Source organism: Mercenaria mercenaria, chromosome 2 (genome assembly GCF_021730395.1).
Source record: "Mercenaria mercenaria strain notata chromosome 2, MADL_Memer_1, whole genome shotgun sequence".
In the NCBI taxonomy this organism is placed as follows: Eukaryota; Metazoa; Mollusca; class Bivalvia; order Venerida; family Veneridae; genus Mercenaria; species Mercenaria mercenaria.
In genome coordinates, this window is record NC_069362.1 from 69,159,625 (window position 1) to 69,183,352 (window position 23,728).

Below are 23,728 nucleotides of genomic sequence, written 5' to 3' on the forward strand. Positions count from 1 at the left end.
TTAGTGGGTACTGAGACACCAGCTTCAATACAATTCGAAAGTGGGGCATAATTTTGTTAAAAAGCAAAATAGTTATGGAACCTATGCAATGTAAGTCAGTTTATCAGTGAGTAAGTAAGTGAAGTTTCAATCCATTCCAACAAGTGCTTACTGAGATAAATATTATATTATACCACATTTATATTGCCCCCTTTTCACGATAAACACGTTCAAAGGCACTTTACTTAGTGCGGGGTGCCAAATTCATCCTCTATTAGTACAGACACAGAGCAGTCTGACAAGAGGTACAGAATGAGACAAATCCTCCAGAACAGAGAGTGAAATCCTTTTAGATACAGGCCTGTGAGATTCCAGCTTACATACAAAAACGCACGAGTGAGTCCAATAGCTCTACTTATACTTCGAATAGTTGTGCTAAAATTTGCATGAAGTTTTGTTATTTGACCCAGTATTATGACCTTAATTTGTGTATGACATCACATTGTTATGATGTCATATTTTCTACGACATCACTGCTAAATCGTAACTTGGCAAGTTCCCTCGGGAATTTCACAGAGGCTGTGGTCGTAGGGAGTAAAATGTAACTGCCAAGTATGTTTTATTGTAGAATAATATACAGGTTGCTTTCCTATATGTTTTTACAGAGAATGTTGACTGTGCTGGAATTACTATTCTAATTACTCCACAGACATTTTCCTGTTTTGGTAATCTAATTTTTTTAAACCTGTTCAAACAGAAAAAATTGTAAGCAAAAAACAAAACTTTCAACATTTATTCTTAAGAAAATAGCAATGCATATACTTAGATATCTGGCTGGCTGTGATAGGAACCTAATAACAGCCTATATGGGCTCACATTCCTCCAATACAACTAATTCATGCTGGTAAAAATAACTGCGTAATTGACATTTCTATAGTAAGGTTCAGTAATATCAAACTTGGCAGTAAAAAGAGATTATCTGGAGTAGAAAACTGCTGTTTATATCCAGCACCATTTCCAGTCTAAGTATTACCTGTTTTTATATTCTTAATTGCATAAGCATTTAAGTATACATTAACTCTCTTTTGTTGCCTAGTGCTACAGTGGGAGATAACATTCAACTGTTGTTGCTGGAAATTGCTGTAATTTACCTAGATTGTAAATTAACTTTCCAAGAATTGCATTATTGCTCAAACTGATCAGAACTCCAACATATCTGATGAAAAATTAATGTTGTAACAGAATCAATCTAAACAAATGACATCTCAGCAGTGAATGATTTTATACACCATTCCCAGAATCAATCTAAACAAATGACATCTCAGCAGTGAATGATTTTATACACCACTTCCATAAAATGTTCATTCAGCTTGGTTTCATATTGACCACACCACTAGAGTCCATGGAAAACTTTGAAGGATCAAATGGCTGGCCTTTAAATGGAGAACCTTCAGCATCCCAGGCATTCTTTAGCATGTCCTGCATCTTCTGAAATGAACATAAACTCACAATTGCTACATGTACAAGTCTCTTACATTTGTGAAAAGGCAAAATTGTATTTCCAAATGAAGCCTCCTCTCTTCAAAACACCTCTCCTATTTAGGACCATTATTATGAAGGACACTGTTGTATCAAGCATAAAATGCTATCAAGAGCTTTCTAATGAAAGCATACTACAGTTTCTATTTGAAACAAGCTGTTTGTGAAATATATACATCCCCCATGATGCCCCATCCCATTTTCAGTTTGGAGATACTATGACACTGACTTCTGAAATACTGACCCCAAAAACAGGCAATCATCCTATGAAGTTAGAAGGCATTCGGCCAAAGGGTTCATAACTTATTAGGCAGAAACCACTTTTAGTCTCAGGGGTCTTTATGACCCTGACCTTTGACTTACTGACTCCCAAAACAATAGGCTTTAGCATTTGACTACAGGCAATCTTACTATAAAGTTTGAACAAGCAGTCTCTTATAGTGACTGGAAATCAAATGGTCTACTGACAGACTGACGTTGAGCAAAACAATATATCCCCCAAAAATTACATAACCTTCAACAAAGGAAAATCAAAATAAATCTTCCTTTGTTTTTATAACTAAATTCTAACCAGAATTGTTGTATATTCAAACTGGAAAACTTTGTTGAATACCATGTTTGAAATTGGATGTTTATTACTGGACTATATTTTAGGATGTAAGTATACCTTAAATTCAGTGGTGTCTTGAAACACAACAATAGATCATTACATACTGATAAACTTGATGTTTTCAGTGAAATGGTGACTCTTATGCAAGATCACAAGCAATGAAATATTTAGATGAACATGACTGTTTACAAGGACATAACAAGTAACTGTCCTTCATATTCAAATGTGATTAAAATCTTAGGACAGGCTTGATTTAATTTAGTTTTCCAACAAAAGCTGTGACATGAAGATGTTGCAGGTGATGCAGGTTATATGGTTAAATTTTAGTTAGAACTATAAATAATACATGTACATAGAATAACAAATTTACCTAACATGGAAGACTGAATCTTTCAATAGAGCATGCTGGCCTTTTAAAACTGCATAATTACAATGTTCACTAGATGAAAGATAATACCCAAACAATCAAATATCCTTGATAATAAATTTACAACAAACCTGTTCTTTTGCTGTTGGTAAGCCCATTTTTTTCTGTCTATCATTGTACATCATTTCCTCTATCTTAGCTTGTGCTTCATCATCAAGGTCAGTCATTGGTCGACTAGCATCTATCTTGCGTACATTTATCTTTGGCTCATCTGTCAACACTGCTTCCCACCATCTCTCTTCTTTCTTCTCAAAATTTATCTGAGGAGAAAATGGGGCTGGCATAACAGAACATTACAGAGTATTTCAAGGAGAAATATTTTTAATAGAAGCAAATGAATGATTTTTTACATATACATACATCTTTTTATCAACAAGAAACGCGTCAATGCCACGAAACCAGGTTTTCAACACTTTTCATAAGAATAAACAAGAGTGCCAGAATGTCACAATATACGCCCGTCACAGCAAATTTCTTTACTCTAGCACCTGTATTTGCAGATGTAATTTTAATTTTGTGGTTGTTTAGTAATCATTGTAATTCTTTTGTTTTTCTAAGTCCACAAAAAAACCCCTTACCAGGTAGAGATACCTTAAAATACACCTAAAATTAGAAAGTAACAACTATGTTGTACCACAGAAAAGTGGTCTTGGTTTTTCCCTACGGTCAATTATAAAAAAGTTACAATTTAAGTTATTTATAGTAACAACTAAGGGAAGTTAATCTTAAAAAAAACAAGAGGACCATGATGGTCCTGAATCGCTCACCTCTTCCCACATGACCCAGTTTTGAGTATGACTCCCTTTTTTCTATTATTTGACATAGTGACCTAGTTTTTGAGCTCATGTGACCCAGTTTTGAACTTGACCTAGATATTATCAAGATAAAAATTCTGACCAATTTTCATGAAGATCCATTGAAAAATATGGTCTCTAGAGAGGTCACAAGGTTTTTCTATTATTTGACCTATTGACCTAGTTTTTTAAGGCTCGTGACCCAGTTTCAAACCTGACCTAGATATCATCAAGGTGAACATTCTGAACAATTTTCATGCAGATCCATTCAAGGGTATGGCCTCTAGAGAGGTCACAAGGTTTTTCTATTTCAAGACCTACTGACCTAGTTTTTGATCGCAGTTGACCCAGTTTCAAACTTGACCTAGATATCATCAAGATAAACATTCAGACCAATTTTCATACAGATCCCATGAAAAATATGGCCTCTAGAGAGGTCACAACATTTTTTCATTATTTGACCTACTGACCTACTTTTTGATGGCACGTGACCCACTTTCGAACTTGACCTAGATATCATCAAGATTAACATTCAGACCAATTTTCATACAGTTCCCATGAAAAATATGGCCTCTAGAGAGGTCACAAGGTTTTTCTATTATTTGACCTACTGACCTAGTTTTTGATGGCACGTGACCCACTTTCAAACTTGACCTAGATATCATCAAGATGAACATTCTGACCAATTTTCATGAAGGTCTCATGAAATATATGGCCTCTAGAGAGGTCACAAGGTTTTTCTATTTTTAGACCTAATGACCTAGTTTTTGATCGCACGTGACCCAGTTTCGAATCTGAACTAGATATCATCAAGATGAACATTCAGACCAACTTTCATACAGATCCCATGAAAAATACGGCCTTTAGAGAGGTCACAAGGTTTTTCTATTATTTGACCTACTGACCTAGTTTTTGAAGGCACATGACCCAGTTTCGAACTTGACCTAGATATCATCAAGGTGAACGTTCTGATCAATTTTCATGAAGATCTTGTGAAATATATGGCCTCTAGAGAGGTCACAAGATTTTTCTATTTTTAGACCTACTGACCTAGTTTTTGACTGCACGTGACCCAGTTTCAAACTTGACCTAGATATCATCAAGGTGAACATTCTGACCAATTTTCATGAAGATCTTGTGAAATATATGGCCTCTAGAGAGGTCACAAGGTTTTTCTATTTTTAGACCTACTGACCTAGTTTTTGATGGCACATGACCCAGTTTCGAACTTGACCTAGATATCATCAAGATGAACATTCTGACCAACTTTCATAAAGATCCCATGAAAAATGTGACCTCTAGAGTGGTCACAAGCAAAAGTTTACGGACGGACGGACGCACGGACGGACGGACGGACGACGGACACCGCATGATCACAAAAGCTCACCTTGTCACTTTGTGACAGGTGAGCTAAAAAAAAAAAAAAAATACAAAAAAAAAAAAAATACAAAAAAAAAAAATTGTAAGTCCACACAGAAATCCTTACCAGGTAGAGATTGGTCAAAATACACCTCAAAATTGGATGTAACATGCATGTTGTACTACAGAAAAGTGGTCTCGATTTTTCCCTACGTCTAGTAATGAAAAAGTTACAATATAAGCTATTTATAGTAACAACAAAGGGAAGTAATTCTAAAGAATGGAACTGCGCAAGACACTTCGTCTCATGATGGTGAACAATTGTGCCAACTTTCATCAAAATCCCTCTATGCATGAAGAAGATATGCTAACCCTAACCCTATTTTTAGTAACAATGACCTTGACCTTGATCCCAGAAACCCCAAAATCAATCCCAAGCTACAACTTTATGTAAGTTTTCTATACACCAAGTTTCATCATGATAGCTCATTCCTAAGTTAAGTTATTGACCGGAAACCCTTTTTCTATTTTAAGTAACAGTGACTTTGACCTTGACCCCAGAAACCCCAAAATCAATCCCAGCCTTTGTCTTGATATAAGCTACATACATACCAAGTTTTATTCAAATATCTTTACCGAAACAAAAGTTATTGACCGGAAACCCGAAACAAAAGTTATTGACCGGAAACCCTTTTTCTATTTTAAGTAACAGTGACCTTGACCTTGACCCCAGAAACCCCAAAATCAATCCCAGCCTTTGTCTTGATATAAGCTACATACATACCAAGTTTTATTCAAATATCTTTACCGAAACAAAAGTTATTGACCGGAAACCCTTTTTCTATTTTAAGTAACAGTGACCTTGACCTTGACCCCAGAAACCCCAAAATCAATCCCAGCCTTTGTCTTGATATAAGCTACATACGTACCAAGTTTTATTCAAATATCTTTACCGAAACAAAAGTTATTGACCGGAAACCCTTTTTCTATTTTAAGTAACAGTGACCTTGACCTTGACCCCAGAAACCCCAAAATCAATCCCAGCCTTTGTCTTGATATAAGCTACATACATACCAAGTTTTATTCAAATATCTTTACCGAAACAAAAGTTATTGACCGGAAACACCAGTTTGACGCCGCCGCCGCCACCGCCACCGCCGCAGCCCGCCCGCCCGACCGACATCTACCCCAATCTAATAACTCAGGTTTTCGTTGAAAACCTGGTTAAAAAGTGCTATTAAGCAGATATTTTCACTAAATCAGGATCTTATACTTTCTGCACATTTTCTGCTGATAAAAAATGACGATAAATCCTGATAAAACATGTAGGCTTATAAAACATGTAAAGTATCACATGAATCCTGACAAAAAATGTAGTATACCACATAAATCCTGATAAAACAAGTAGGCTACCACATAAATCCTGATAAAACATGTAGGCTACCACATAAATCATGTTGCTGGCTAAATAAATCCTGATAAAAAGATGCAGCCTATAACATAAAACCTGATCAAATATGTAGCCTACCAAACAAGTGACCGAGTACTGCAGTGGCAATACAGAAGTCCCTTACCAGTGGAACACTAACTTTGTTAGTGTTCGTCCCTTGTGGTTGTTGGCAACAGATACTGTTTGAGTAATTGCAGGTGGATGGATGAAACAACAGATGTACAGAGGACATTCCTGAAGTCCCCTCCGGTGTTCCATTGGTAGGGAACTAACAAGAGCTGTCCGTATAACAGCCAATGCTCGACTATTCAAAATATTGTCCCAGAAGCAGGAAAATATTACCCAAAATATTAAAATATCTAAAGAGTTTCAATCCAGTACTGCATTGCTAAACTTTAACCAGAAGTTTTCTAAGTCCAAAGGGGGCATAATTTGGCCAAAATGCAGGTCAGAGTTATGGGACTTGATGCTATCAACTAGCTTTATAACATATCTGCATTAGTTTTGGAGATGGTAACTTGCATGTAAAACTTTAACCAGGATTTTCTAAGTCAAAAAGGGGGCATAATTTGCCCAAAATACATGTCAGAGTTATGGGACTTGACCCAGTGAGGTTGGTAATTGATCTAAAAAAAGAAAAAATAAGTTTCAAATCTATATGCCTTTTAGTAATAGCTGTATGTACTTGCACGCAAAACTTTAACCAGGACATTTTTAAGTACAAAAGGAGGCATAATTTGGCCAAAATGAAGGTCAGAGTTATGGGACTTGGTGCTATCAACTAGTTTGATAATCCCAAAGACACATGTGAAGTTTCAATTCAATATCTGCATTAGTTTTGGAGATAGTAACTTGCATGTAAAATGTTAACCAGGACTTTCTAAATCCAAAAGGGGGCATAATTTGCCCAAAATACATGTCAGAGTTATGGGACATGACCCAGTGAGGTTGGCAATTGATCTAGAAAAAGAAAAAAAACTAGAAAATGCTTTTGTAAAAAAGCGCATGTCTCCCCAAATGCAAAGTCCTATAGGCAAGAAGTCAATAGGGGTCAGGAGCGAAAGTCAAAGAGACACTGATGGTTGGCTGCAATAGGGATCATCTACTTGGCATGTCCAGTCATCCAGCTAAATTTCAACACTCTTGGCCTAGTGGTTCTCAAGCCACTGTTCAGGCTCCTGTGACCTTGACCTTTGATCAAGTGACCTCAAAATAAATAGGGGTCATCTACTCTGCATGTCCAATCATCCTATTAAGTTTCAACATTGTAGGTCAAGTGGTTCTCAAGTTATTTCCAAAAAATGATTTTACATGAACAGGCCACTGTGACCTTGACCTTTAATTGACTGACTCCAAAATCAATAGGGGTCATCTACTCTGCATGTTCAATCATCCTATGAAGTTTCAACATTCTGGGTCACGTGGTTCTCAAGTTATTGATCGGAACTGGTTATCAATGTTCAGGCCCCTGTGACCTTGACCTTTAATAGAGTGACCCCAAAAACAATAGGGGTCATTAACTCTGTATGAACAATCATCCTATGAAGTTTCAACATTCTGGGTCGAGAGGTTCTCAAGTTATTGATTGGAAATGGTTTTCCATGTTCAGGCCCCTGTGGCCTTGACCTTTAATTGACTGACCCCAAAATCGTTAGGGGTCATCTACTCTGCATGACCAATCATCCTATGAAGTTTCATCATTCTGGGTCAAGTGGTTCTCAAGTTACTGACCGGAAATGGTTTTCAATGTTCAGGCCCCTGTGGCCTTGACCTTTCACAGAGTGACCCCAAAATCGTTAGGGGTCATCTACTCTGCATAACCAATCATCCTATTAAGTTTCAACATTCTGGGTCAAGTGGTTCTCAAGTTACTGACCGGAAATGGTTTTCAATGTTCAGGCCCCTGTGACCTTGACCTTTAATGGAGTGACCCCAAAATCGATAGGGGTCATCTACTTTGCATGTACAATCATCCTATGAAGTTTCAACATTCTGGGTGAAGTGGTTCTCCAGTTAGTGATCGGAAATGGTTTTCCATGTTAAGGCCCCTGTGACCTTGACCTTTGATGGAATGACCCCAAAATCAATACAGGTCATCTACTCTTCATGATCAATCATCCTATAAAGTTTCAACATTCTGGGTCAAGTGGTTCTCCAGTTTTTGATCGGAAATGGTTTTCAATGTTAAGGCCCCTGTGACCTTGACCTTTGACAGAGTGACCCCAAAATCAATAGGGGTCATCTACTCTTCATGACCAATCATCCTATGAAGTTTCAACATTCTGGGTCAAGTGGTTCTCCAGTTAGTGATCGGAAATGGTTTTCAATGTTCAGGCCCCTGTGACCTTGACCTTTGACGGAGTGACCCCAAAATCAATAGGGGTCATCTACTCTTCATGACCAATCATCCTATGAAGTTTCAACATTCTGGGTCAAGTGGTTCTCTAGTTATTGATCGGAAATGGTTTTTAATGTTCAGGCCCCTGTGACCTTGACCTTTGACAGAGTGACCCAAAAAACAATAGGGGTCGTCTACTCCAGCAATCCTAAAACCCTACAAAGTTTGAAGGTTCTAGGTAAAATGGTTCTCCAGTTATTGCTCGGAAATGAAAAGTGACGTACGGACGGACGGGCAAAAACAATATGTCTCCTGGGGGAGACATAGTAAGTTTCAAATCTATATGCCTTTTAGTAATAGCTGTATGTATTTGCATGCAAAACTTTAACCAGGATTTTCTAAGTCCAAAAGGGGGCATAGTTTGGCCAAAATGGTCAGAGTTATGGGACTTGGTGCTATCAACTAGATTTATAACCCCGAAGACACATGGGAAGTTTTAATTCAATATCTGCATTAGTTTAGGAGAAAGTAACTTGCATGTAAAACTTTAACCAGGATTTTCTATGTCCAAAAGGGGGCATAATTTGCTCAAAATACATGTCAGAGTTATGGAATTTGACCCAGTGAGGTTGGTAATTGACCTTGAAAAAGAAAAAGAAAGTTTCAAAGCTATATGCCTTTAAATGATAGCTGTATGTACTTGCATGCAAAACTTTAACCAAGGTATGACGCCAACGCCAGGGTGAGCAGAATAGCTAGACTATTCTTCGAATAGTTGAGCTAAAAATGCTTCAAGGCATTTAGAAGCTAAGAAACAAAAACTGTTTTTACTTAAATTTCAATAGTGACCTTGACTTACAAGCATAGATCATGTACACAACACATTGTCCCACAATGGGGAACATGTATGTGCAGTTCTAAGGCAATCCATCAATGCACATAAAAGTTATGAAGCGGAAACAGTTTTACTTGACCTTCAATAGTGATCTTGACCTTTGACCAACACCATGGGTCATGTGCGCAACACAGTCTAATCATAGGGAACATTTCTTTGTAGTAATAAAAAAATCCTTCAATGCAATTAAAAGTTAGAGAGCAGAAACCTTTAAACTTGACGTTTGACCTCTCATTGATAGGCATGGGTCATGCAAGCAACACAAGTAACACATCATCTAGTTATGGGGAACATGTATGTGAGTGAATATAAAAATGCTTCAAGGCATTTAGAAGGTAAAGAACAAAAACTATTTATACTTTAATTTCAATAGTGACCTTGACCTTTGACCACCAAGCATGGTCATGTATGCGACATATTGTCTGGTCATGAGGAACATCTGCTTGTAGTGGTAAGAAAATCCTTCAATTCATATAAAAGTTATAGAGTGGAAACAATTTTTTACTTGGCCTTAAACAGTGATCTTGACCTTTAAACTGACAAGCATAGATAATGTGTTGACACATTTTCTCATCATGGGGAATGTTTGTGTGTAGCACTAAGATAATCCATCAATGCATATAAAAGTTATGAAGTGGAAACATTTTTTACTTAACCTTCAATAGTGACCTTGACCTATGAACTACAAGCATATGTCATGTATATGCATAATCTATATATTGCCCTCTATTCACATTCCAAGTTTTATGAACCTAACTTGAATACTTTTGAGTAATTGCAGGATCCAGATTTGAAGACAAATGGATGGACAGACAGGGCATTCCTAGTCCACTCTGGTGTTCCACTGGTAGTGGACTAATAAATCCTAACACATGATGTCTTAATTCAAAGAACCACAAGGACAGTATGGTTTGTTTATTTCACTGAGTTTATATAATTACAATTCAAAATACCTTCCCGAGCTGTCGGGGTAAAACCAAAGATGTGTGGTAAGGACAGGAACCCCTTCCTCTGATCAGCTGTTTGGCTTCCTCATTTACATCTTTTATATAAGAGTCTGAGCACAAGAAACGAGAAACTGTTCAGCCCTTGAGACTCAAAAACAATAAGCAATAGAACTTACATGAACATTTTCACCTGGATTCAGAGTCCACATACTTTCATCTTTATGCACCTCCCAGGTAAGGTCCCCATCAATCACAACTTTATACTGACCACTTTCATCTTTGTGGGCCACTTTCACATGCTTCTTACTAATATCTACTTTCACATCTCGACCTTTACGTATATATGATGGTACCTGTAAATTCATAAGATCATTTCAGCTGATATTAGATCATTTTGTCAGTGACTGTTCTGAAAGTGATTTTTTTTCATGTCTAATTCAGAAATAATTTTCAACAGACACCAATCAAGCTAGCAGCCACTGGTGTAAGAATTTGTTCTACAATTAAAGCTGATAGAAAAAATAAAGTGAAATCTTAATCAGTAAAGAATTACGGTATGAACTTTTGACACAGACTATCAAAGTCAGTAACGAATCCAGTTTTAACATAACAGATTATTAAGAACAGCTACTGATTGTTTCCAACTAAACATACTCTATTTAAGAAAATGTATAGAAAAACCATGTTTTAACATTATTAACACATGTAAAGGGGTTATACGTCTGCGGAATAATTTCACTAGGACGTAGCCCGAGTGATTATTGAACAGACGTATAACAAATTTTGAGTGTATTAATTTAAGTAAAACATGATTTTTCTCTACATTATTTCGATTCTAATATGCCCTTTATCTAAAACAGAAGCTCTTTCTTGGTCGCAACAAAGACATTAACGCCATCGCACGTTAATGTGACGTCATTTAATTGTAAGTGTGTTTTAACAGGAAAAGCATATTAGAATAGTAAATAATAAATGTTCAAAGATTACTTTTACTCTGTAATAAACTCGTATCATACTGAGAAACCATTACTATTCATGGAAAGCTATTTTTCATTGGTCTCCTCTTTGTCTGAATCCATGAAATTTAATACCAATGACAAAGAAAATTACTATTTATTTTATCTGTTTCAAATCCGTTAATTTACTTCAGTCAGAAATAGCCATTTTACCCAAAATCACGAAAACTATACGCCAATGTCATTAAATAATTTCTGAGTATCTTCAAATGCAATTAGATATGCATCTTCAAAACTGTTAACATATTTTTAAAATGTATCATTAATTTTAATCAAATACCATAGCAAAAAGTCTGACCCTAGCCTGAAGGACAAACAAGATATAATCAAGATCAGAGGTAACTGACTGTTGGGTTGAAACAAACTGAATCAATGGCAGTTTTGGTCTTTCATGTAAGTTGTACCTGAATGGACTACTGTCATGTCTTATCCGACCACAAATGAGCCACGCCATGAGAAAACCAACATAGTGGCTTTGCAACCAGCATGGATCCAGACCAGCCTGCGCATCAGGATCCATGCTGTTTGCTAAAGGTTTCTCTAATTGCAATAGGCTTTGAAAGCGAACAGCATGGATCCTGACCAGACTGCGCGGATGCGCAGGCTGGTCTGGTTCCATGCTTGTCACAAAGCCATTATGTTGGTTTTCTCATGGCGCGGCTCAAATGTGTATTTTGTTGGGTTTAGAGTCACACGACACATTTTAGGATATATGGCAACTTGAAAAGACCCCAGGGGCCCCTCAAGGCACGAGTAACCACCTTGATAGAACCACTGATCTGTAAGCCAGTTGGATGACTTCCTTATATGAAGAATTCAAACCTACATCTGTGAGGGGCAAGTGATTAGTTAGCAACCATAACCACTCGGCTATGAGTACATAAAAGATATCTGCAAAGTATCAAGTATTACATCAAAAGATTTGTAAGTATAAGTCTTCACTGGATTGTGTCAAACATTACAGGTAAGCTAAAACAGAATTAGAAGTTCCCAGCTTACTTTAACTCTGAGATCTAGGTCTGTTATGGACTGTGCCCAACTGTAATTTTCTCTAACAGCACCGTTGTAACTCTCTGGATTTTCCTGAAACTTCTGCTGCTGTCTGCAAAGTATAGACAATTTATACAGAAATTCCATATAATGAAATAGGTGTGTACTCAAAGGACACTGTCACACAGGTGTTCCCAAACAATGACAGAGACCACTCAGCCATACAATAATTTTGATATAGTTGAATAAAAAGCAAAATTCTGTTTACTCTTCTTGCTCTATATATGCAATACCAACCTTGCTTTTATCTGTAAGCTATCTTAAGCCACCTACTAAGCAGACACATTTTCTGTCTAAAATAACACTGTCTATTTTAGTAACAGTGACCTTGAACTTAAAACCCAAGAGCACAACTTCACTTGCTGATTAACACTTTTGCAAAGATTTATATTATATATTTTTCAGCAGCTGTGATGAGTTTGCACATACAAATTCAAATGGCTATAACTCTATCTTCCTGTGTGAAAGCAAAACCAAAGCCCCAAAAAGCTGATTAACATTCTTGCAAGGTTATATCTCTATGTCATATCTGAGCAGCATGTGACACAAACTTGAAAATACTAATTTAAGGGCAAGAAGTGTATAAGTGTTGGATGAAATCTCAAACAAAATGCATTGTCCATAACATCATAAATTATGCTGAATAACATAACTATAAAGTTCCATGACTCCAAGTCAAAATACTTCTTCAGATACAAAAACTACAAATTTTGTCACACAGATGGACACAACCAAATCTAAATGCCTCTTTTGGGAAGTATGGGTGCAACAACAAGACTTGTTGGAGGGCAGCAACACTTGAATATTCAAATGCTTGTCACTAAACAAACTAATTAATGAATAAAAAATCAAAATGTGGTATAACTTCAAGAAAAAGCAAAACAGTTCTAGAACCAGAATACTACACGCCAGATCATCACAGTGCACAAGTATGTTAAGTATCAATCAACTCCCATAAAGGGTACAAAGATACCAGCTTACACACAATCTTAACCAAAACTTGCTTAGTAGACAAGTCGCTCACCTGAGAAGGTCCATGACCTTTAGCCCTTGCTTCTAAACAAGTTTGTTAAACATAAATGCCAGTCAGCTCTGTTAACTCCCTAATTAGTTTTAAATGGTAAATACTGTTATTTAAACCTCAAAATGGCAGTTCATTAAATCAGCAATTAAAGCCCAATGATCACTAACTGCCACAAAAATAATTACCTTGTTAATTCAGGATCATCATCTTCTTCAGATTTTGTTTTTGTGTCTTTAGACTCCACCTTTATTGCATCACTTTTGTTATGAACTATTTTATCCTCAGTGTCTATAGAATGTTGAGATTCACTTTTAGCGCTCTTGTCACTGTCTTGTTTCACAGCACTATCACCATGTGCTGTAGCAGAATCTTGTTGTAACTGTTCTGTCACTGATTCTGCCATCATGTTATCTGTACTAGATTGTTGTATACTTTCTGTAGCTGTTCTCTGTTGTTTAACTTTTAAAACAAAGAAGTGATGAAACATTTATGATGTTAAACTAACTATTCAAATAAAAGAAAGTCTTTTAACAGAATGCATGCAAGTTCAACATTTGCTTAAATGAACAAAAGGTTAAAGATACCATTATTAATAGACAGTATTACTCTTTGCTGTACCGTGTTATTGTAATATAACTGTAAATACTGAAAATGATGGTAACAACCAAAATGATGCAAACTTTGTATGAAACATGCCCCCACCCCCAACCCCACCCCGATCCCACTCCGAAAATGCTTGATATACCAATATCTAAAATTTCGAAAAAATGGGAATAACTGATACAAAACTCAAGACAAAACGGTCATGTCTACTTGATAATGATTATATAACTCTTTCATTATAACTGGAAGAAATTGTAGCAGGACTGAGGAGTTGAGTATACAATGTTCTGATGTAATTGTAATATCTCAAAAATCTGTAAAAAAGGGCCTCCATGGCCCGAGTGGTTAAGGTTGCTGACTTCAAACCACTTGCCCTTACCTATGTGGGGTTGAGCTTCACTTAGGGTGTTGAATTCTTCATGTGAGAAAGCCATCCAGCTGGCTTATGGAAGGTCAGTGGTTCTACCCAGGTGCCTGCTAGTGATGAAATAATGCCAAGAGGGGCACCTGGTGTCTTCCACCATCAAAGCTCAAAAAGCCGCCATATGACCTATAATTGTGTCAGTGCAACGCTCAACCCAACAAAAACAATCAAAATCTGTAAAAGAAGCCAGAACTCAATCAAAAATAATCAGACCAGAAAGTCTTAACAATATCTACATGTCCACCTCATGCTGATGATGTATACCAATTTTATTTCAGGAAACTGTAGGAGGAGTAACAGAAAGTAAGATGAATTGATAGATAGATGGACTGACAGATGGACAGTTCAAATATTATATGCTTCGACACTTGGGGCATAAAAATGTTTTACAACTGAACTGTATTCTGACAGCAAACTTAATATTTTTTAAATTTATTTGTTGAATACTTGCATGAAATATTAGGAATACATGTAGTTGCAACATTGAAATGTATCCCTGTACATGTTTTCATTGGTGTGTAGAGACCTATATACCTGGAGCAGGTTTGTTTCCTGCTATTGTATCCTGTGATAGTTCTTTCCCTTGCTTTTCACTTTTTGCTTCACGCAGTTTGTCATCACGACGAGTTAAAGCATCATACTGCTGGAAAACCTGCAGTAAAATATATCACATTAATCTTACAACTCAGTTGTTGCATATAACTGATCAAGCAAACATTAAAGTTTAAAAAGCACACCTCTAAATTAAAACAGTACTTTAATTTGTTAGTAATTTCTTTGCAGTATTTATTTATAGAAACAATGTGTAGTCTGTGAAATATGTAGTGACTCTCTCAGTAGTGCCTGTCACTCAGGAAACAATCATGAGGTAATTGTAATAGGATTCAGGAATTTATATAACTGATTTACAACTTTAAATACATAGCAAATGTTTTTGTTGTTTTGAAAATTCAGATAATCTGACACTGACCTAAAGGTCAGTCTCTTTAAGCTTTGTTTAATATCTTCAAGACAGTATACAACAATATTTTATACAAATGTCTTCAAGACAAACAGTATACCATCTTCAAGATAAAATGTGTACAATATAAATACATTTTGTACAGACATCTTCACAATAAATGCAAACAAAACCATGTTTTCTGCATCTGAAATTGTTTAACAGTAACTGTAACTATATGTTCTCAGTCTTTACTAAGTGCAATACGTTATTCAATATTATGTATGATACTCCATTTATACATAAAAATAATGAAAAAGTGCAATATTAAACAGATCATTTTTGGGTTGCAACACAGCTACTTACACTTGTAAGCATTTTCAGGGCAACACCTGGAGGGAAACCAAGTCTGTCCTCTTTACTTTTCATAACTCTGTAAAAGTCTGTCCTGAAATTAAATTATAAAACATATTTTCCAAGCTTGGCCAGTTTTCAAGTTGACTTGATGACATTTATTATTGTTCCTATTTAATATACAACATTTTTGCTGCAAGGAATATGGTAAAGTTGATTAACTGACACAGGCTGCCATCATTCATGGCAAAATTTACATTTCCACAAGCCATCATAATTTTTAATTTTTCAAATATGCATAATCTTAATTACAAAGTCTGTTTATTTTGGGGTAATTTTTTGGAGCTGAAATTTGACCCCATTCCCCTGTCAAGTGAGTATGCTTTTCCTTATTTTTACAAAAGTTCCCCTATTTTCCCAGGTATACGATCACCTCTGACTACAAGATCAATCATTCAAAACTACTTATTAAGTAGCAAGAACATGGCGCTTCTAACCAAATTGTACCTTGGATACAGTCATTCCTCATATGTCCTAGTCAGTAGTAATTGATGATATCACATCTAAGCAAGTCGCTGTCACATGCAAAGTCACCCAGGGAACTGTCCTATGGCCCTCCTCTTCCTACTTTATATAAAAGATCTCCCTGATTTAGTTCCAACCCAAGTGAGCCTACATGTTGTATTCACAGATAACACTGTCATCTACCTCACTGTAACTACCCACTCATACTGCACAAGGATACAAAATAATATCCGTAGGTCAGAAAAATGAGAAATCCAGGTAAATACTTCATTATCTGCAACAGGAAGCCCTTTGAATCTCCATACAAGCTCCATGTTCAAACAATAGCCACAGTTCAATGTGCAAAAGACCTTAATAGAGTTAGCATCAGTTATGACCTTAGCTGGAATACATACGTCAAGAATCAAAACAAATGCAAACAGAACACAGTGTTTCCTCAAATGTAACATCATAACATCACATTGAAAATATCAAACCACTGTCTTACAAAATAGTAGTCAGACCTCAGTTAAAACATGCCGCAACTGTATGATCACCACAAACATAGGTCAACATACATTACTAGAAATGGTCCAGTCACATACAATTAGATGGGTCAAAAATTATTACTCCTGTTACACTAGTGTCACAAAAATGCAAAAACGCTCTTGACTGGCGTTCTCTTGAGAATAAAAGCTCAGATTTCCAAACTTGCCATGTTCTGCAAGATATACCATCAACTTGTAGCTACCTGCCCCCCCCCCCCCCCCCCCCCCCCCCCCCCAATATTTAGAAGCATCAACCAGGTTAATCAGACATATGAACACCTAAGTCTCCATCAAGCCCATGTCAATTCAGATTATTTCAAGTACACCTTTTTCTGCCATGCATCAGTCTTGTAAAAAAAATGAATTACAAGTTACCCCCAATATTGCATCACTTCCTGATCACAAATCTTTTAAGAATGAGAAGGCAGTGATACAGCATAGCTACTAATTAATGGCAATTGTTTTTATCCTGTTTTATACAACCTTGTCCCTCTTCAGGTTCTTACTGTTGCTGGAAGAACCGTCTTTCAGTGTTTACACTTTTATCTGCAATAGCAACCAAAATGCACCCTGCCCATGGTTCTCTTTAGAGGTTAGCTTTACTCATTTGGCTTATCGGGATGACTTAATTTATAGACACATCTCAGTTTCCTATATGTATATAGGCAAAAATGTTCCTATGTACAGAATTTCTTTAGACTTTGTGTACTGCCTGAGAATCAAGTTTAAAACGGAAATATGTATTAAAAACATAGGTACAGGTGCTCCGTAGAAAAACGTCTTAGCCCTCTCGACCACTGCGTCCACAGAAAACATTCCTTACGGATCTCCTAACAGATATATGCAGAATAAGTTTGGACATGACGGGACAGCTACAGTCAAAATTTATCACATTGTCATGAAATGTCTTATTTTAGGAGTGATGCAGTATGGATAGATGGCTGGATGGATTGTTGGAGATGCTTAGTTATTTTTTCAGTGTTTTTCACTGGATAGCTTAACAATAATCTACTGTTGTTTCTTCTTTCCTTCTTCTTCCAATACTGTATATAGTCAAAACAATTCGACGTTCAGATTGTTTTATATTTGTGGCAGGGCAATCTAAACGTCAAAACTTTGAAGGACCAAAATAATAGAGGATAAATCACAGTACACAGTCATGTAAAGTTATTGGTTTTATCGGTTGAACATATTGGCGTGTAGACATGGTAAACGTTAATCAGTCAGAGGTGTAACTGTTTTAAGTTATGTAACCTATTTCAGTTACTTTTTCAAGCATTTTATAACCTGTATTAGTTATAAAATATAGATAACTCAGGTAAGTTATTCAAAAAATGTCTTTTTGCTGTTCTCACTAAATGACCTTTAAAGTGAAATTAGTAGGGATATTAAGAGTTTTATAGCTTTAAAACTTTTGCATAAAACTTTATCAGCCTTGCGTAAAAAATTTTACTGCATAGCTGGAAAGATAAAAGGTCAAGGATTCAGGAAATAATTGCATTAGTCTCAATCAAAATGAGGAATTGGCACAGGAGGGCTTTGTAATATTTTATGATAACTGAAACAAGTTATGAAAGTTTAAGCAATAACTCTGATGGGTTATAAACTGCAATAACTTGAAACAGTTACACCCCTGACTGTTAATCGTGTACAGTACATACATAGGTTTAAATCACCAGAAAATTCGTAATTCTGGATATTATTTGATAATTTTTACATACTGTGAAATCATTAATATTCGTGGGGGATGAATTTTTGTGGATTTCGTGGTTGAGTCAATCCATGAAATTTAATCCCAACAAACAAGTAAAATTCCCATTCATTTTATGTTCAAAAGTTCAAAGCCTAGTACTGTAATCCTAGCCTCCGATTCTAGGATTACGGAAGTTCCGTATTCCTAGACAACCCTTTGAGGATAGGCTAGGATTACAGAAGAATTTAAGAGGCATCAAATGTGTGTTAGGACATGCATAAATGATGTTGTAAACTTATTTATTTCACTTAAAATAGCGTTTTCTTCATTGCCTTCTTATTATTTCGTGTTATCGATCAGTCATTTTGGGTTAGTATAATCTTAAACGATATATTGATGGCGGCGCGCGGAAATATTATAGAAATATGAGAGTCAAAGTTTCTATACTTTAAATTTTATGAGTTGTTTATACTTAATATATTTATTATCATTTTTTTTTAAATTTGCAGACAAACAAAGAATTATATTTTCAATAATAGCTCAAAAAGGATTTTCAAAAATATACTTTCAATTTTATGATTTGATTTTGCCTGTCTCTTTAGATTTCCGCGTGTAAAGAATAGGGCGAAATAAACATCCGTATACGTTTTTTTTAAATTTCATTTTCGCTGTTTTAAGTGAAATAAGTAAGTTTACCACATCATTTATGCATGTCTTAAGGGGACGCATATTGCTACATTCACAGTTCATACAGAAATGCGGAAGGGGTGCATATTCAAGAAATCGATGGTGGGAAAATAAAAAACATATTCCTAAACTGATATAATACTGATGGACACCTGTAATATTCAGTATTTTGTGGATAAGGATGTGGTACTATGAATGTAATAGGAAAACAGAGGTCTTTGTGAAAGTACATTCAACACAAAATATTAAGCTTTTGTATAAGGAAAAAACAGGTTTTTTACAATAACAGTGTTCCAAATAATGTTGAAGGGATGAGATTTTCTTTCTAACACACCAGGTTTGCTTAAACATGTAAAAATTTAACGCCACGTCATTTCAGCTCCGGATGGACGCCATATTTCTCATTGATAAAAATGTAAACAAAAAAGTCAGAGTGGGATTAGCATTGCAAGGGCATAACATGACATTCTACACAATGAATACCTTAGAACAGATATCTAAGATGCTACACAGGTCAGGCGGTTTAAAATGCATAATGGCGATCACTTGAAATTCATCTTGAAAAGGTGGTTAATTTTAGTTTATTTACATGGTTTTTAATTTTCCCACGACTTCTCGGCGATTCACTGCAAATGTATTACTGCGCCAGACGAAAAGGTAACTCTAATAAACAACGGGAGACAACTTAGGTGTCAGCACGTGTACGATTTTTAAAAAAACATGTCGATGATTATAATTTCTTATCAAATAATGAATCCTATTCAGATATTCGTCTTTAATATTAGAAAATTATTAATTTCTGTGGACATTTGTCAAAAAATATTACTTACCTTGGACTACTTTGCGCATCAAACTGGTTTCCGCTTCAGTTGTGAGGCACTTCCGTTATACATTTTGACAACAATAACAAAACACAAAATGAATCAATAAAGTCACTTATAAACCGACTGCTACTTAAATCAGTGTAAGTAAAGTTGTTGTTACAACATTATACATGTTCGTTACGTTATGAGATAAAGTTTATCTTGAACTGCATAATCCATTAATTACGTTTAGATGATATTGCATTTACAACTTATTTGACCCCATTTTTTTACGTGAATGACAGCATTCTCGTGCAACTCGTGCAAACAGAGTTATGAAAAGTATGGTGGAGAATTCAAGGACAAATTATAAATGACATTAAAGTGAGGATAACTGTATATTCGTCCAGTTTTGCTCATTGACATGCCTGCTGTGTATTAGTAACTTTTGTGAACAAGATTAGAATGTTACTTTTGCACATATACACATTGATTGGACCTCTCAACCAAATTTCATACCTTATTTTAGGGATTTTTAAGACAGTACATTTTCAAAAGTTTGTTGAATGTGTTTTGATATTTAAGTGCATTGTAGTTCATGAATACCAAGTTAAAAATCAATAATGGCAACATTTCTAGGCCCTTATTGTAAGCCACTAGACTTCTGTAACGATAAATGTTTAATGTTTTAAGGGGAATATACTCTTTTAGTTTTGGAATGTGGCATTCCTTGACCACCGTATCTTTTCTTATGCACTACTTTGTAAACAAACTAAATAATGTGTTTTAGCTTACATATGCAAAATGAAAAGCATGACAGTGACCATAGTTCACATTCTTTCTTTAAATTAGAATCTGTAGGACATTGATAAATGTTTGGACAAGGTGAAGCACTATTATTTTCGCACCAAAAAGTCTTAATTGTTGACTTTGAATGTACACAATAAGTCTTATGTAATTCAACAATAACTTTCTTGTTTCAGTTTTCTCATTTTTATTTTAGTGAGCAATCCTTTGTGTACTTATAACAGTTGAAACAGTATCCATTTCATATACCAAAACCTTGTACTTTTTTGCAGGTAAATTTTATCATACCCCACCCACTTTTTTCTAATTTCAAAGTATGCGTCCCCTTAACATATATTTGATAACTCTTAAATACTTTCGTAATCCTAGTCTATCCTCAAAGGGTTGTCTAGACTGAATACAGAACTTCCGTAATCCTAGAACCGGAGGCTAGGATTACGGTACCGTAATTGTAGCCACTGCAAAAAAATTATCTCAAATATTTCTTAGGAATCACGTCAAATTTGTTGGACTAATACTCTGGAGCATCGTCATACAACGTTGTTTTGCAATATGGCTGCATTGTTTTTTTAACTTCAACCAAGGTAAAAATGTGTGTCCTGAATTGTGACTGTCACTGAGTTTGCTGAACAAATTTCGTATCCGAATTAAAATATTATCCGATCATGATTGAAGCAAAATAAGAGTCTGATTTTACCGTTTCTGTGAGGAATCAATAATTTGTCCAATGGCAATAATACTTACCTCCGATAAAGGAACCCAAATATCACATTAAGAAATTTTTCGATCTTTCCTTCGTGTTGCAAGATGCCAAGAAGTGCGGTGTCGTATTTTTCGTCCATGTTTTCAGGGAAGAAATCCGTTCTCTCCGAATGTATTCGATATCAGGTTAGAGACCGTCAATTGTTTTCCCGGTATCAATTCAACTCGTCCACAAGTCAACTCGTCCCCGATTTGGTCATTTCGTCCCCCTCATGATAAAATTTGGTCAAACCGTCGCCCTTTTTGGTCAATTCGTCACCCTTTTGATAATTTTATTCCCCTGAATATGCATTTTTTCTTTTTTTTTATGATATCTTTGACTTTAAAAATTGGTTTTAAAATCGTGAGTTTTGACGGAGTTATATCGGAAATGGTTAACTTTAAATAATTAGGTTGATTAAAATAATAAAAAAATATAGTGAAAATATAAGACAATTAACTGAAATAAATTAAAAATAAATACAATTTAGTAATAAAATATAATATAATATAATATGAAATTAGGCGCTGCCTATCTGACGGGAAAACCTAGTGATAGTGATACGGATTCTTTCTTTTTTTTCTGCATTAAATTGTTCTTTCTGATATTTTTTGTTTGATACACATTTTTTTTAATACAGCTATGGTAAAACTCGTGTATGTGAGAATGACAAACAACCATTTACTTGTGAAATTCTTATTTCAATTTCATTGTAAAAAGTTCTTGGCCAGAATTTTATATATAACACAAACACTCTTGGTCTAAATTCAATTTAATTTACCTAACTGCTAACAGTCTGGGACCTTTTTTTTGAATATGATTAAGGTTAATTTCTTAGCTTGATAGTGAAAATTATGTATATAAATAAATTTTGTTAGGACAGCGTGTCTATATTCGTTTTACATTGACATTTTTGAAATGATTGGCTTTTCTACATTCATAGAAATAAATAAACAATGGTTTTGTTATTCAAACAGTGCAGTAATGTAGCTCACATCATAATTCATTGGAAACAAAAAGCGGGCCGCTTGAATCATCCATAAACTCGTTTCATGAAGAAACCCGAATAACACCGATTTCTATTGATACCGCGAATTTTCAACTGGATAGAATAATTTGTTTAAATAATGCGGCGCCCGATCGTTCATAAGAAATTTTATTTTATCAAATGTCGTCCTGAAAATTATTTATTGCGCAAGCACGGCAGCAGGTCCGGTAGAATTATGGGAGAACAACAACAACAAAACCGGTGAAGGTATAGAACATATTCCCAAGTTGAACAGTATATAGGTTTACTTTGACATATATACACGTACACATTATCTATAGACAGAAAAACCTTCGGTTTTCCCGTAATAGTTAACTTTTTAAGAATCGTAGTAAGAAAAGAGAAAGCAATAAATCCTTATCCCTGGTCATAGTAATACAAAAGAAATAAAATAAACAACTGATATCTGTAACATATGTATTACTAAATGTAACCAACATGCTTTATATTCATTCTTGTCATTAAAATATAAAAAAAAAACTTCAAAAGTCGGGGACAGGTTTCCAAAAAGGTAGACTGAGCAAATGCCTATATATATATATATATACATCAAAAGTCGTTGGTTGGGCTGATTTGAAGGTTAATGTGCAGGTTAAGCCAGACATCATCTTGAGCGCCAAATGTCAAAGGCTGCTAAATTGTGTCTCTCTAAATAAATGGGATTTTATGTGATTAAATGACTATGTAGAAACTTCATTTTTGTTTTGGAGTTACATGAATATATGACATTTATGAATATATCATTCGTTTTTGGATTACAAATTGCATTTTTGGAGTATTTGTGTCCAAAACAATTGGATTTTAACAAAGGATTTTATCATAACTGGGTGAACACCATCTCAGTGCACACAATGGATTATCACATAATGGATTATCCTAAGGGCCTGGTTAAAACCTATAGTGCAAGTGAACTAATGAAATATAGATCAATACCCAGACAATGGATTTTACCTGACCAACAATTATTGGCAAGATTAAAAGGTCTGGGGATATTAAACTTTAGAAGTTACCGATCAGGAGCTGCAATACACACAAGTAACAAAATACAAAGGAAACAATATGGTGTAAATGTGTCAAATCTTGTATATCCAAAACGATCAAACACACTCAGTAACTATACAGAGAATGTCACCTGTCTAACATTGAA

At 35.4% G+C, this 23,728-nt stretch overlaps 1 protein-coding gene across 2 annotated transcripts; it reads right to left on the minus strand.

Moving 5' to 3' along the window:
* Window positions 1–758: 758 nt before the first annotated feature.
* Window positions 759–21,690, minus strand: LOC123564217 (nudC domain-containing protein 3-like). Of its 2 annotated transcripts, XM_045357605.2 has the most exons (9): window positions 21,536–21,653; window positions 16,257–16,480; window positions 15,762–15,843; window positions 14,990–15,107; window positions 13,614–13,887; window positions 12,354–12,456; window positions 10,515–10,691; window positions 2,627–2,815; window positions 759–1,467 (listed from the first exon to the last, which is right to left on the minus strand). In XM_045357605.2, exons 3-9 carry the CDS (start codon window positions 15,822–15,824, stop codon window positions 1,345–1,347), a joined length of 1,047 nt encoding a protein of 348 aa, XP_045213540.1. In that variant the 5' UTR covers window positions 15,825–15,843; window positions 16,257–16,480; window positions 21,536–21,653; the 3' UTR covers window positions 759–1,344. The 2 variants fall into 2 exon arrangements, with proteins under 2 accessions (XP_045213540.1, XP_045213538.2); XM_045357603.2 differs by lacking the exon at window positions 16,257–16,480 and having other exon boundaries at window positions 21,536–21,690.
* Between the last annotated feature and the right edge of the window lie 2,038 nt (window positions 21,691–23,728).